Raw genomic sequence first — 16,772 nt, 5'->3', positions numbered from 1 at the left:
CCTCCCTTTTCCTCACTGGGTTTAATTATTATAGAATAAAGAAATATAAATAAGATTTCCATTTCTATATTAAGTAAATTACCAGCTGGGTTTCCATTGCGTTGCACATGTGGCGTCAAGAGTGTGCATTGGCTTCAGAGGAAGCACGAGTTAAATGGCAGGCCTGATTCAAAGGCATACATCCTTTTTTTATACACATTGCTTTGATTTGAAATTTATCCCGAAATGGCTACTACAAAGCTACTCACAGATATATGAATTCCAGTTGTTTATTATTCATGCAACAATTTGAGATGAGGACCGATTAAAGTATCTGCTATTTTTAGCGGTAGTTCTTAGAAACATTTCCTGTGAACAACACACGCTCCCATCTCCAGGTACTCGGCAGCTGTAATCCACATTTCCTGAAAGGAAGTCAAGCATGTCAGGATGGACGCTCCAATCCAGACAGAATATTTTCTCTCCGGAGGGGCGATGACTTTCACCGGCACTCCAGCAGGAGCCAACGACTGCAACTCCTTTAACATCCTTTCATCCAGACCTGGAAAGAGCGTGGACCCCCCCGAGAGGAGGACGTTTGAATGGAGACACTTCCGCAAGTCGATGTCACATTTTAAGATGCTCTTGAAGACCAGTCTGTGCACACCCGGACATTCGAAACCCACGCAAGCTGGAGAAAAGAGTATCTCCGGGGCTCTGAAAAGCTGGCTTTGGATCTGGATCACATTTCCATCAGGAAGCTTGTATTCCTTCTGGATATCTTCACGCCGTTTCCTCATTTCCATTTGTGGGTCAATGGCCACGTAGCACAACTTCTCCTTCATGTCCTTCACGATCTCCCTCTCTGCCGTAGAGATGAAGGAGTGTCCAACTTCCATCAAAATCCGGACGAAATACTGGGTAATATCTCTGCCAGCTAAATCGAATCTATAGACAGCGTGAGGGAGGCAGTAGCCTTCGTAAATGGGCACTGTGTGAGTCACGCCATCACCACTATCCACCACCAGGCCAGTTGTTCGCCCTGAAGCGTACAGAGCTAGAACCGCCTGGACAGCTACATACATTGCAGGCACCTTGAAACTCTCAAACATCATCTCGGTCATGGTTTCTCGGTTGACCAAGGGGTTCAGAGGGGCTTCGGTCAACAGCACTGGGCGCTCGTGTGATTTTAAACGGAGTTCGCAATCATATACATGTCGCCAGATCTTTTCCATATCGTCCCAGGAAGTTACTATGCCATGTTTTATTGGGTATTTTAAACTCAATATTCCTCTCTTAGCTTGGGCTTCTTCTCCTATATAGTACTCCTTGTGGCCAGCGCCAAGCATGGTCGCCTTGGCTTTGGGACGTCCTACGATGGATGTAATGACTGACCTTGGGGCATTGTCCCCGGCTATCCCCGCCTTGCAGATACCCGAGCCGTTGTCGATTATCACAGCGGAGTTATCCATAATTTTGATTCCTTAAAGCTCGCGATGTGGTTGGCGAGTCAGTTCAGGCTTACAGGGAAGGTTGGAGTGGGTATTAAGAGTTCTCCCGATGAGGTCACAAAGTCCGGCCGTGTTTCACCCCTCTATGCCGCAATAAGAGGTCCTGTCAGCGAGACTCCGACACTCCTCCGCCTTTGGACACATTGTTACATAAGATGACAAGGACCGATGCACACGCAACGCAAATGAACAATTCAAAGCCTCCTGGCTACTGAGTTATGCTCAACACAGAACACATAACCACCCGCTAGATAATAGGAATGATGAAAAAATGTGATTTTGACGAGGACAATGGTAAGCTTTACAAAGTAGAAGAGATTAGGTAACTTATAAACAAAGGCAAATAAAGGATAGGCATTAACTAAATATAAATCACAGACAGATGGTAACACGTTGATGTTCTCTATGGTCTTCTGTCGAAAGGGGCTTCAGAAACAGGGAGTTGCATAAACTTTTACTTCCTGTTTTGACAAGATCGTAATCGTAATTTTGTATCAAAAGCCCATTAACAAAGTTGTTATATTAGAATTGTTTATTGATCAACTTCCTGTGGAGTCAGTTCCTAGAATTCTCCTTGGGTATGTTCAATCATGATGTAATTTTTTCTTAATCTTAGTTCTTGTTAAGTATGTCAGTATGTTTGTTTTATTTCACAGACTATGGATCAACATGAATAAAGTGGGTGGTAGTGCAGATAACGAAGATGGTTATCAAAATTTACAGCAGCATCTTGATCACTTGGGTAAATGGGCTGAGGGATGGTTAATGGCGTGTAATGCAGAGAAGTGTGAGGTGTGGCATTTGAGGGCAGGTCCTTCACCGTGAATGGCAGGGCTCTGAGGAGTATTGCAGAGCAGAGGGATCTAAGGGTGCAGGTACATAATTCCTTGGAAGTGGTATCACCTTTGGCTTTCTTCACTCAGGATATTAAGTTTAGAAGTTGGGATGTTACAATACATTACAGTTGCACAAGATGTTGGTGAAGCCGCATTGTGTTCAGTTTTGGTCACCCTGCCATAGGAAGGATGTTGTTAAGCTTTAAAGAGTGCAGAGAAGATTTACAAGGATGTTGCCAGGACTTTAGTGCGTGGGCTACAGGGAGAGGCTGAGCAGGCTAGGACTTCATTCCTTGGAGCACAGGAGGATGACGGGTGATCTAATAGATCATGATGGGAATAGATACAGGAGATGCACAGTGTTTTATCCAGATTTGGGCAAATCAGGAATCAGGTGAGATTGAATAGGAACCCGATGGCCAATGTTTTCCACAGTGAGGATGGTAGATATATGAAATGACCTGCCCGAGTTGGTAGTTGAAGAACTGATTATAACAACATTTATTTTTAAAAAGTGTGATATGGGCCAAATGTAAGCAGGTTGGACTGGTGCAGATGGGGCAATATGTATAAGTTTGGGCAATGGGCCTGTTTGTATGCTGTATGACGATGACTCAAAGATGAATAAAATGGGCAGTTTACTCAGTCTCAGTCCTTGGGAATGAATTTGGTTTTGAATGTTTTTTAAGAATGAGAATGAGCCAGAAGCTGCAGGAAGCAAACATTAATATCCAGTGCAACTTCTGACCATGCAAACACTTATCAACACAACTAATTCAAGAGAGTCAGGGGGTGGAAGTTTATGAGTGGCTATTACTAAAGAGAAGGTGCTTGGGAAGCTGAAAGGGCTGTAGGTGGATGTCACCTGGAACAGATGGACTGCACCCTAGGGTTCTGAAAGAGGTGGCTTTAGAAATCGTGGAGGCATTAATAGTGATATTTCAAGAATAATTAGAGTCAGAAGTGATTCCAGACGTTTGGAAAATTGCCAATATTACCTCACAGGGCAGATGAGGTTACGGAGTACTTGGAAATTCATGATAAAATAGGCCGAAGTCAGCATAGTTTTGTAAAGGGATGATCTTGCCTGACGAATGTGCTGGAATTCTTTGAGGAAGTAAATAGCAGGACAAAGGAGTCAGTGGATGTTGTTTACCGAGATTTTCAGAAAACCTTTAATAAGATGCCACATGTGAAGCAGCTGAGGAAGATGAGAGCCCACGGTATCAAAGGGCAGGTACTAGCATTGGTAACAGGTTGGCTGGATGGCAAAAGGCAAAGAGTGGCAAAAAGGGGGCTTTTTCTAGTTGGCTGCCAGTTCCTAGTGGATTCCACAGGGGTCTGTGCTGGGGCCGCTACTCTTCATGTTGTATATTAGTGATTTGGATGAGTGGATTGAAGGATTTGTGGCCAAGTTTGCAGGTGATACGGAAATAGGTGGAGGGGCAGATAGTGCAGAGAAAGCAGGGACATAGAAAGACTTGGACAGGTTGGGAGAGTGGGCAGAGAAGTGACAGATGGAATATAGTGTAGCAAAGTGTGGAATATTGGCGTAGACTATTTTCTAAATGGTGAGAGTATCCAGAAATCAGAGGTGCAAAGGGACTTGGGATTGCTGGTGCAGGATTCTCAAAAATTTAATTTGCAAGTGAATCAGTAGTAAGGAAGATAAACACAATGCTAGCATATATTTCAACAGGGCGAGAATACAAAAACAGAGATGTAATGCTGATGCTCTTTAAGGTGCTGGTCAGGCCGCATTTACAGTATTGTGAGCAATTTTGGGCACCATATTTGAGGAAGAATGTGCTGGCTCTGGAAAGGAGGAGGTTTACAAGAATGATCCCAGGTTAACATATGATGAGCAGAGCAGAGGGATCTAAGAGTGCAGGTACATATTTCCGTGAAAGTGGGAACCCAAGTAGATAGGGTGGTCAAAAGGCTTTTGGCACATTGGAGTTCATATGTCATAGTATTGAGTATAAAAGTTGGGAGGTTATTTTACAATTATATAAGATATAACTGCAACATGTGAGGCCACATTAATGTGAGGCCACATTAAGAGTATCATGTTCAGTTTTGGGCACCATGTTACAGGAAAGATGTTGTCAAGCTGGAAAGGGTGTAGAGAAGATTTATGAGGATGTTGCCAGGACTCGAGTGCCTGAGCTATAGGGAGAGGTTGAGCAGGCTAGGACTCTATTCTTGGCACGCTGGAGGACGAGGGATGATCTTATAGAGGTGTACAACATTATGAGAATAGACCGGGTAAATGCACAGTCTCTTGTCTAGACTGGGGGACGTAGGTTTAAGGTGATGGGAGAAAGATTTAATAAGAACCTGAGGGGTAACGTTTTTTACACAAAGTGTGGTGGGTGTGTGTAATGAGTTGCCAGAGGAGATAGTTGAGGCAGGTACTAACATTTAAGAAACATTTAGACAGTTACATGAATAGGATAGGTCTAGAGGGATTGGGTGAAATGCAGTAAGGTGGGATTATTGTAAATGGGACATGTTGATCAGTGTGGGCAAGTTGGAATGAAGGGCCTATTTCTACGCTGTATAGCTCTATGATTACATTAGCTACCTTTGACCTCACTTAAATGAGAATTAGTTGAGGTCCTGTTTGCTTCACGCAGCAGTTGTGTTAAGATCAGACCAGATTAATACGATGCAGTATCTTTCAATAGGCAAATTAAGGCTCTCACCGTTAACTGTGACATGACATTACCTTTGGATGTTGATCAACTATTGTATATTTATAGTATTCTTTCTTTTTATTTCAGATTTACAAAAATACTTTTATTTCTGATTGCCTATGAAGACTTAAGTTCAATTAATGTGGACTTTCTCCCGACTGTCTGCTGTAAATTCACTAGAAGGTCTGCCAAAACATAAGAAAAGGAGTAATCTTCAGGCCAACTCCTACAAGAATACTACTTTTTAATCTATATGCACTTTGTGAAAAAAAGCATTGACATATAAAGATCTATTTAAGACAATTAATACTGATTATTCAACAAATGTCCAAAATAAAGAAGAAAGCAGGTTTTGATTGCAATAGAGACATAGTAACATTAGATTTTACTTCGGAGTCACGTGAGTGACTACGTGAAGACCCCGTCCAGTACGCATGCGTGTCCATATCGTCCATCGCATTGCGTGACGACTGGCAGGGTGAACGTGATTCTCCTGCCAACAACAGACCTGAGGTAAGTTTTTAAAATACTTTCAGGTTAAATCTTCTTGCAGGAACCTCTACTTAGAGGTCCTGCTTAAAGTCCGGGGCTAAGTCGGGACGGAGGGGAAACCCCAGTCTCGAACTTCAGGGAACCCCGGTCACGGGGAATCCTGCCCACGGACCTAGACGCTCGGAACCGTGGAATGCGGGTAGCGAGCGACGGCAAATTCACCATTGAGCCGCTGGCAGCAAACCAACGGCTTCATATGGTGGAGAACCCGCTCGGGAGACCGCGGGGAGCAGACGGCGGGGATTCGCCTTCGAGCCGCTGGCTGTGGAGCCAGCGGCTTCATATTGGTGCCGGGGAGGGCACCTGCATAGCCGCTCCTGAGACCGTGGGGAGCGGACGGCGGCGGATTCGCCTTCGAGCCGCTGGCAGTGGTGCCAGCGGCTTCATATTGCTGCCGGGGACACCGGGACAACCGCTCCGGAGACCGTAGAATACGGGGAGCGACCGAGAACCCGTTCTGTAGACTCTCCCCCCCCCCCACCCGCCGAAGCAGGCTACCCCCCCGCGTTACAATGGGCTAACTCCAGTTTCCAGATTATTTACCAAATCACTACTATCAGTGCTTCGACTGCACAGAGCTAACAAAAAATAAGTAGCATGGCCAATCTGGATGATATTGAACATACTGTATTTTACTAAATTAGCCTTATCAGCCACATAGCTATATTTGAGGAATTGGTTCTCACCCGTCCAGTTAAATTTAAATTAAGTTGATACCAACTGAAACTATTGATTGTTGGGATACAATCATCCATTTATTGGTCTGGGATCAGCTCTGAGATAAAAATTAGACCTCTGCTATTTTTAGCTGAAACAATCAAAGTCACTATGATGGACAGCTTTGCTCCACTAAAACCTCTTATCCGTAAATCTTCAGTCATTTCCAAACTGATGCTATTGCCCAAAGATGGGTAATTTACTAATACCATCTCTAGTTATGGAGGCAGATGGGATTAGCATGAGTTATCAAGTGTTCAGTCATGGTATCAACTGCCAATGGACACCAGGTGCATTCTGTGCATTAAAGGGTGTGTGGATATGCATATACGGCATGCACAAGTCCAAGGTGATACACTTTGGTGGTGGTATATGTTAATCACAAAGGTACAATCAAATCAAAGTATCCGGTGATAGTTTTACCAAACCACATTTAGCACTGGTGTATTATTATGCAAAATCAATGACAACACAGAATGAATGTGTGATCACAAAGTATTTAATGACAATGTGGATTGATAGAACACTAACTATTGAGTTGCTTGCATCCAGGTTCAATCAACAGTGAACGAGGCATACGGTGGCGAAGGGTGCATTCTCGCTACACTAGGAAGGAATGTTCTTTTATGTCTTCCTCCATTTGGCCTCAATAGACGGGTTTTGCAAAAATCAGCAAGATTCCCGCTTCTGGGTTTTCATAGTGCCTGCCTGGGTTATACACCTATGGCTCCTGCTGAGACGAAGAATGAACATAAAACCTTACATGGTTAATTCCGGATAAAAAGATGCTGGTTCAGTTGTGATGTTGAAACCATCCTCTGCATGATATAATCAATCATAGACTCACAGACTCTGAGAGATCGTTCCTGCGGCTTGGGTTGTCAAACCATGAGCGTTAGAGTGCTCACTACAGATTGCAGGGATAGCATCATATAGCAGCAATCTGCATAGGAGATGGGAAGCATTGTTTATGCTTCCTTACGTTTAACACGGCACGGATGACTGACACCTTAAAATTCAGTTTTATGGGATTATAACATTAAGTTACTCTGCCTTAAGTACCTCCTAATCATTTGGCTGATGAGTACATAAACCACTCTGTCCGGTTCTCACCCTCTGATATCCAGAGAATGAAGGTACCGTCAGCTTAAAACCTCCCAGGTTTAGGGACGCAGAGATATGGGTTGTTAACATTGTACTACATCGCTTCACCGATGGGCATCAGCAACATCCCTGCCCATGGTCATACTCACGTACTAGTAATTACGCCATGACACTGAGTACAGGGCTATGGATCCAGTAATTGCAAAACTGGATAGGATGATCATATCTGCGGGCTATTATAACATGTTTGTTTATGATTAATCAAGCAGATTAGACAGGGACATAAGACCAAACTAGAGTTGCATATCCCATGGATCTTGGGTTGCGTGTGATCACGCATTTACACCAGTATGTCAAGGTTCTAAGAGCTTTATAGACTGACAGCAATATTATAAGTTACATAAAATCTTGTTAGAAGGTATCACTACGAACCTTCTCCAGATGGTTATATGTAGCAATGTTACAACATTTTGAGATTTAAAAAATCAAGTCTGTAATTTATCCCATCAGATAAAGCATAAAAAGAAGTTTAATTTGACACCTAATTCACTTTCATATCTCAAGTATTTGAAAAGTTATGGCCATTTTCATACTCGGAAATTAGCATCTTGTTCCCTATTGATTTTCTATGGACATAACAAAAAAGCTGTGATCATGGACAGTCAAAAGCCCATAACTTTCTTAAAAATTAAGAGAACTGAATGAAATTTTCAGTTATCGTAGATTGAACCATTCTGAAACAAATATAAAATAATCTTACTTGGATGACCTGAAATTAAAGCATATAATTAGTTAGTTACCCAAGTGTAGCTAATTTCAAACTTCAATTACTAGATCTAAACATCTATCCATTTCTTAATAAATGATTAACATTTTTAAATAGCCTAAGTGTCCAAATAATATTCATAAATAATTCACAATAAAACATGATTTTTAAATCTCATTTACATTAATTTATAGGCCAAATGGAAGGAATTTAGTGTTCAATTGCTGTAAATTAAAGTCCATTTTAAATCAGCTTTCTAGTGGGATCCTGTGAACGCGCTGGTTTAGAAAGTTCACATTGCGCTAGATTTGTGCCCTCAAATGCCCAGAAAAATACTGCGGGATATAATGGGCCCAAAATGAGCTACTCGCAATATTAAACTTTGTATAAAGGGATCTTAAGAAGCCCTTTTTAATGTAAAAATATGCAGCCTTCCTTCAGTTGTCTGCTTTATGAGACCCTGCGGTTGCTGGTGGTCGCGGGTTTAGAGATTGATTTTTAAACTACTATAACTATTATACGAGGCCTTTAAAACTAATAATAGCTTTTGCGACGGAGTCTTCCAGCGATTTTTCGTTAATAATTAACTAGGCTGAACATCTTCGATTTGAACAGCCTAGAGAAAATCGCGTTTTAAACCCGCCCCCCTCTAAACGGCGCCAAAATCGCGCACACCCGCAGCGACAGATTTTCAGCGACGCTTCAGGTACGCTTTGCAGCATACCTATTATATGGGTCTGGCATATACAGGAGTGTACATTGACATTGAGTCTCACTCCACCAGGACCGCTATACCTCAGCAGCAGGGATGGACCACATCCTAGCAGTTGCAGGATGGTCAAACTATTGATCTATCCAAATATTCAGAATAAACCTATTGCCAGAACAGGGGTATTTGCCAACTCTATGTTAGGTATGGTTCATACTTCCTCCAGGTTGAGGGAGGTTGCTATTGCCACTATTATTCATTTATAGCATCAACATGTCTATATCTATGTCATGTCTGAATGCATTCTTAATGCTCACTCATCATTGGCCTACTGATGCAGTGTATGACACCTGGACTTGGTTCCACGGCATGAAATCACAAAGCTTTAAAATCTTCACGTAGTCACTCACGTGACTCCGAAGTAAACGAGAACTTACCAGTTTGAAGTTTGATCTTTATTTTATGAGGAGTAACGTTGAGGGATTACGTGCCCTCCGCTCCCAGCCCTCTATCATAAAGTTCAACAGGTATTATGGTTCTCTTATCTTACTATGTTCATTTCAACAACTGTTTTCTGTGATTTCACACCGCTGCTTTGAAGATTGACACGCATGCGTACTGGACGGGGTCTTCATGTAATCCCTCAACGTTACTCCTCATAAAATAAAGATCAAACTTCAAACTGGTAAGTTCTCGTTTAATCTTACTATTATAATTCACGGAACTTCACCATCAGGACTATAATAGGGGAAAAAAAGAAATTCAATGGTAAAAAGTGCACATCCCAGAAGAAAACTTTCTCTGTAACAAATAAACCACAATTTATTTCTAATTATCCAGTTACTAGGATCATAGACGGTCAAATAAACTTTAAATCTTTAGCAGTAATAACTTGAATTCATGTAATTCTTTCAATTTAGTAAAGTATCTCATGGCAATTTACAAGTACAATTAACAGCCAAAAGCATTCTCATTGAAGTGGGGAATAGTAAAGAGTCAATCTTTGCATGAGTAAATATAATAATGGTATATACTACTCACTGTCTTTAGTTAATTAGCAGTTATGTCTTAAGGGTCTGCAAGAAAAACAAATAAAATTCATTCTCCACAATTTCAGCCGTCTTCCATGTGATCACTAGTCATATGTGCCCATTCCCCTTTCCGTAGAGACCACTCCCTCCACAACTCCTTGGTTAGAGTCATAGAGTGATACCGTGTAGAAACAGGCTCTTCGGCCCAACTTGCCCACACCGGCCAACAAAGTCCCAGCTACCCTAGTCCCATTTGTCTGCGCTTGGTCCATAACCCTCCAAACCTGTCCTATCCATGTACCTGTCCAACTGTTTCTTAAATGATGGGATAGTCCCAGCCTCAACTACCTCCTCTGGCAGCTTGTTCCATACACTCATCCGCTTCTATTTCTCCCAGCATCTTACCCTGTTCCCCTACTCCGTACGCTCATGTCACATTCCCATAACCTCAATCTCCCTTTAATGGCCCCATTTTTCCAAACCCTTCTACCCACATCCTTCCCTCCAAATTTGCATTTTATGCCTCCTCTCCTTATCTAACATCTTTTTATCTCCATTTCACTTCTAACCTTTATCACGTACTCCACCCATCTGCCAATCATACCCCCCTCACCTGTATCATTTATCACTTGCTAGGCTTTGGCCCATTCCCACCTCTTTGTCAGCTTTCTGCTCCCTACTTCTCTCAGTCTCTAGAAGGGTTCTCATCTGGAACATTATCTCTCCATTCCCTCCCCAAATGCTGCCTGACCTGTTGAGTTCCTCTTGTGATTTAAGCAACATACCAGATCATGCTCTAGCCCCACAATCACCTCATGGGCACCTGTTGATGGTAGCAGCATGTTACACGTCATAACAAGTCACAAAGTCAAGTTGGGAAGTCTTGCTTGCATTCCTCTTGGATGAGCTCAATGCATTCTATGCTCATTTCGAAAAGAAGGGCAATGAAATAATGTCACTTGCCCCCGTAACCTGAGGTACACCTAATACTCACAGTCACTGTCATCAATCCGCCTTCCTGAGAGTGAACCTACAAAAAACCCACAAGAAACTGTGTGGACCTGATGGCAGGAATATATGCAAACATCTTTAACCTCTCCCTATTTTACTCTGATGTGCCAACAGCTCTAAGACCACTATCATCCCATGCCAAATAAAAGGTTGCGTGTCTTAAAGACTACCATCATTAAATGTTTGAACATCCTACCATCATTAAATGTTAAATGTATCAACTACAACCACCCAGCCAACCTTGATCCACTAGTATCTGTTTGGCATGTGGTCATGCCTCCAAAATATTTCAAAGTGCTTCACAACTCATGAGTTATTTAGAAGCCCATCACAATTTATGTAGGGAACCAACACCAATTTTGTGAACAACAAGATTCATTAGCTGTAGGATGCACAGCTAATCTTTTTCGCACAACTGCTCACCAAGGTACCTGGAAAGAACTTTAACGATTTTTTAAACTTACGTTTTGTGGGCGGTACGGTGGCGCAGCGGTAGAATTACTGCTTTAGCAGTGCCAGAGACCTGGGTATGATCCTGACTAAGCACGCTGTCTGTACGGAGTTTGTACGTTCTCCCCGTGACCATGTGGGTTTTCTCTGAGATTTTCGGTTACCTCTCACACTCCAGAGACGTATTGGCTTGGTATAAGTGTAAATTGCCCCAAGTGTGTGTAGGATAGTGTTAATGTATGGGGATTGCTGGGTGGGCCGAAGGGCCTGTTTATCCGCTGCATCTCCAAAGTAAACTAAAACGATCATGTCTAATCTGTTCCATAGGCTCAAATGCATAGAGAAAGTAATGATTTGCAAAAGAGTTAAAATATTAAAATAATACTAAACATTTTCAAGCTATCAATACCACTTTGGATACAACTTTACTTCTATTCATTTTCACCAGAAACGTATTTCCCTGGTTTATTATGGATAATAGCAGATGTTTTAAATCCATACCAGTGTGCTAAGGTATTACAATTATCTTGTAATAAGCAGAATAATTATGCACAAGTTCATACCATTGGAGGGAGCGTTTTAGGATGGAAAAACTGGTTATCAAGTAAAAAATATTGTTTTATTTTTTTAAAAGGAAGGATTTAACCCCAAGGATCAGTACTTGGCCCTCAACTTTTTACTATTTATGTATGAAACCTGGAAGAGAGGGCAGAATATAAAGTATTGAAAATAAGTGGAATATTGCGATGAGGATATTGTGACTGCAATTGGATATATAGATTGAGTGATTTAAACTTGATAGAGTTTAATGTAAGAAAGTATAAGAAACAATTAGGTCTGAGACATCTGGAGAAATGAAACTGGAATCAATAGTGCCCACACCGACACTTGCAGTAGGGCAAACTCACATGGTTTATTCTACTTACAGTGGTAAGAAAGTCCAAGAACATATGCGGTGTACTGTCTGCATGTTGGTGTTCTCGAGCCTTTCCCAGCAGCTTAGTCCTTGTCTTCAACGGAGATGGCATGGCAATTCCAGGCTTCTTCCCATTCATGGATCGTCCCTCCCTCGAGAGGAGTGGCTGATGTACACGTTTCTTCCTGGCAGCTCCGCTTTGGTCTTGGAGAGGCGACACTGGCTGTCTCTGGAATATTATAGCAGCCAGTCTTTGTTTCTATTGTTGTCTGGGGCAGAAAGAGGTTCTGGCATCTCAAGCTTGCCCCGAACACCCAGGCTTGGCCTCAGGTAGAGGTGCTGGCTATCAAGGGCTTCTTTCCTGGCAGTCTAATCTTGACTGCATAGTTGCGATTGTGCTCTCAGATTTGTCCCAGTGGCTCAGTCTTCATCGTACCTGTGACAAGAGAACACAAGTAGGAAGGAGACAGCCCGCTTTATCTCCCTTCTCACTCTCTTTTTCCTTGCTCCTTGTAAACTACGGAGGGATCTATGTGTTCTTGTGAAATATAAAGTCAGCTGTAGCACATTGACTCAGGGTTGGAGCTTCGAAATAAGGAAGTTTTGTTACAATTGTGCAGAGTTGACAAAGCCACATCTGGAGTAAAGCACACAGTTTTGATCCTCTTACCAAAAAAAGATGCAGTAATATTGGAGGCATCCTAAAGATGACACCAGACCAAACCAGGGATGTGAGGATTGCCCAATCAAGCGATGTTTACATAGTTTAAAATCTGTATTCTTTGAGTTTAGAAGAATGTGGGGTAATTTTATTGAAACACTAAAGAAGCATGAGAGTGTAGATCTTGAGATGGTTTCACAAATGGGGGGGGGGGGGGGGGGGGGGGGGGGGGGTCCCAAATGAGGAGACATAGTATTTAGATACTGACGTGCTTAGAGATGTCTTCTCAAAGAAATATAGTGATTTTTTAGAATTGTCCAACCCAGAGAATTCTCCAACCCAGTTGTGGAGGTTAAATCATTAAGAAGTATTTAAGGTGAAGGTAAACACAGTTTTGAAAGATTGAGGAATTAATGGCTATGGGGGCATAGGGGAAGCATAGGGAAAGATTTGATGTCTGGTTCCAGTCTGTCTACCTCCGCTCTTATTTTTTTTGTAATCCTATTATAAAGCCAGGATTCTTTATAATAAAGCTTAGTGCCAGATGATATTCAATTTGCTCACTTTTCAAGACCTTCTAAATGGTATCAAGACTTTCTAAATAACTCTTTTTAAATAGTATCAATAAATATCATACATGGGTTACAAAACCACTTGACACTTCGAATGATCCCAATTTGAGCAAGAGTGCTTAACTCTATGTAGATCTAGCAAAACCGATCTATACTTTGCATCAGTAGTTAATTGGGCAAAGCGAAGTGTGCAAGTGCAAATCTCTGCCACTATCATCTTTTGATGTTAACTAACAATTTTACTTCGGAGTCACGTGAGTGACTACGTGAAGAACCCCGCCAGGACGCATGCGTGTCATATCGCTACACGCATTGCAACGAGTCACAGCAGGGGGAACGACGTTCCCCTAGCGGCAAAATTTGAAAGCCGGGAACAGCAGGGAAGAAGACTCGGGCTTGCGCAGAAGTTCAGCCCTCAGCTTTTCATCACGTAGACCATAAACCAGAATGTCCCGGGTCAGTTCATCGGGGGTCAGCGTGTCAAGGCGGCACCACCTGGCCAGGTGTCGCAGCGCAGCGACATAATTATCAACGGATTCGCCTGGGTTCTGACGCCGCCCGAACATTTTAAAACGCTCTAAGATGCAGTTAGTGGGGATGTCACACATCGCGGTAAACTTAGCCACTAGACATACCGGGTCCCGAGCATCTTCACCCACAGCATACGAGTCAGACCGTTCCAGGGCATCGGGACCAGCCAGGTTGAGGAGCAGAGAAGCCTTGACCTCAGGGATTGCGGCAGGATGAGCGATCGTGACATAGTGGTCGAAGTTACGTCTAAAGACATTCCACCGATGGGCAATGTCGGAATCGAAGACAAGCACATCGGGCTTGCGGCAAGAAGTGGGCATAACGAGGAAATAGAGAAAGGGAGCTGGGTCAAAAGGAAATAAAACAAAACCGATAAACAGGAGGTGCAAGGGAACGATTTATAACACCATGTAAAGACAAGTCACCAACACTCTGTGACTTTACTCCAGTTTATTCATACTGTACATACATTACTGCACTAGCTGTACGTGGTCTGTCACGGGAACTAGAGAGAGATCAGTGGGTGGGGAGGTTGTAATTATACTTGTGATGTGGGGAGTGGTTAGTCGTGGTGAGGTCACTATGTTAAAGGTGCATGCACATATCATCTACAAACCTCCCTGCTCTTATACTCAAATCCTTTTGCTATGAATGCTAACATACCATTCGCTTTCTTCACTGCCTGCTGCACCTGCATTCCTACTTTCAATGACTGGTGTACCATGACACCCAGGTCTCGTTGCATCTCCCCTTTTCCTAATCGGCCACCATTTAGATAATAGTCTACTTTCCTGTTTTTGCCACCAAAGTGGATAACCTCACATTTATCCACATTATACTGCATCTGCCATGCATTTGCCCACTCACCCAGCCTATCCAAGTCACCTTGCAGCCTCCTAGCATCCTCCTCACAGCTAACACATCCCCCCAGCTTCGTGTCATCCACAAACTTGGAGATGTTGCATTCAATTCCCTCGTCCAAATCATTAATATATATTGTAAATAGCTGGGATCCCAGCACTGAGCCTTGCGGTACCCCACTAGTCACTGCCTGCCATTCTGAAAAGGACCCGTTTACTCCTACTCTTTGCTTCCTGTTTGCTAACCAGTTCTCTATCCACATCAATACTGAACCCCCAATACCATGTGCTAAAAGTTTGTATATTAATCGCTTATGTGGGACCTTGTCGAAAGCCTTCTGAAAATCCAGATATTACACATCCACTGGTTCTCCCTTATCCACTCTACTAGTTACATCCTCGAAAAATTCTATAAGATTTGTCAGACATGATTTACCTTTAGTAAATCCATGCTGACTTTGTCCAATGATTTCACCACTTTCCAATTGTGCTGCTATCCCATCTTTAATAACTGACTCTAGCAGTTTCCCCACTACCAATGTTAGACTATAATTCTATAACTATAAGTCTGTAATTCCCCATTTTCTCTCTTCCTCCCTTTTTAAAAAGTGGGGTTACATTAGCTACCCTCCAATCCTCAGGAACTACTCCCGAATCGAAAGAGTTTTGAAAAATTATCACTAATGCATCCACTATTTCTGGGGCTACTTCCTTAAGTACTCTGGGATGCAGCCTATCCGGCCCTGGGGATTTATCGGCCTTTAATCCATTCAATTTACCCAACACCACTTCCCGGCTAACCTGGATTTCACTCAGTTCCTCCATCTCAATTGACTTGCGGTCCCCTGCTATTTCCGGCAGATTATTTATGTCTTCCTTAGTGAAGACGGAACCAAAGTAGTTATTCAATTGGTCTGCCATGTCCTTGTTCCCCATGATCAATTCACCTGTTTCTGACTGCAAGGGACCTACATTTGTTTTAACTGATCTCTTTCTCTTCACATATCTATAAAAACATTTGCAGTACAGTATGTTTTATTTCACACACATGTTCGATGCAATTTCACTACATGGAAAGCAAACAATTCACTATCATTGATAAAAAAAACATCTATTGATGCTCCTGAACACATCATCAGTGATGTAATCTGGGGTCATTGGGTGTTTCGGGTCTTTCAACATCAGACATCCTCACCCAGGCGACCCAGCCGTGGTTGATCAGACCACGACTTGTGTTCAGGTGGCATTCACTCCTCCCCATGGACCTCCTTTCCTGATCAAGAGACATCTCGAGGCTTTCTCCGCTGCCTCTGTGGTGTTCTTGATGGCTCTTCTCCTATCCATTCCGTTGATGCCCAGTGCACTCAAGGCTTTGTCGAGCGATTGCCCTGTAAAACCTCTGCAGCCAACCTCGATGGGCATACACCTTGCCTTATAGCCCTGCTTACAGCAGTCTATGACCAGCTCTTCATACTTGGTCATCTTCCTCTCGTGGGCCTCCTCCAGATGGTCCTCCCACGGCACTGTCAGTTGCAACAAGACGATGCTTTTGGTCGCCTCGGAGACCAGGAGGATATCTGGCCTCAGGGTGGTCGTGGCAATGTGCTGTGGGAACTTCAGCTGTTTTACCAGGTCTACGGAAAACTGCCAGTCCTGCGCAGTCGCCAGGATTCCTGATGGATTCCTGACTGCTGTGGTTCTTGGCAGCTGCACTCCGGCCTTCACGAAGGTGATCATCTGGGTGGTGGGCCGTGCTCGTCTGCAACTGCTGATTCCCATGCTGATGGTTTCTGCAATGGGTTTAAGAACCTGGTCATGATTCCAGGTGTGCCGGCCCTGCCCAAGAGCTGTTGGGTAGCAGCTCAGG

The 16,772-nt window shown here is 43.0% G+C and overlaps 1 protein-coding gene across 1 annotated transcript; it reads right to left on the bottom strand.

The window, feature by feature from the left end:
* Positions 1-320: 320 nt before the first annotated feature.
* Positions 321-1,463, bottom strand: actrt2 (actin related protein T2). The gene has a single exon (XM_033047860.1). It carries the CDS (start codon positions 1,449-1,451, stop codon positions 336-338), a length of 1,116 nt encoding a protein of 371 aa, XP_032903751.1. The 5' UTR covers positions 1,452-1,463; the 3' UTR covers positions 321-335.
* Between the last annotated feature and the right edge of the window lie 15,309 nt (positions 1,464-16,772).

Source organism: Amblyraja radiata, chromosome 31 (assembly GCF_010909765.2).
Source record: "Amblyraja radiata isolate CabotCenter1 chromosome 31, sAmbRad1.1.pri, whole genome shotgun sequence".
In the NCBI taxonomy this organism is placed as follows: Eukaryota; Metazoa; Chordata; class Chondrichthyes; order Rajiformes; family Rajidae; genus Amblyraja; species Amblyraja radiata.
This window is presented reverse-complemented; position numbering and strand designations above follow the sequence as displayed.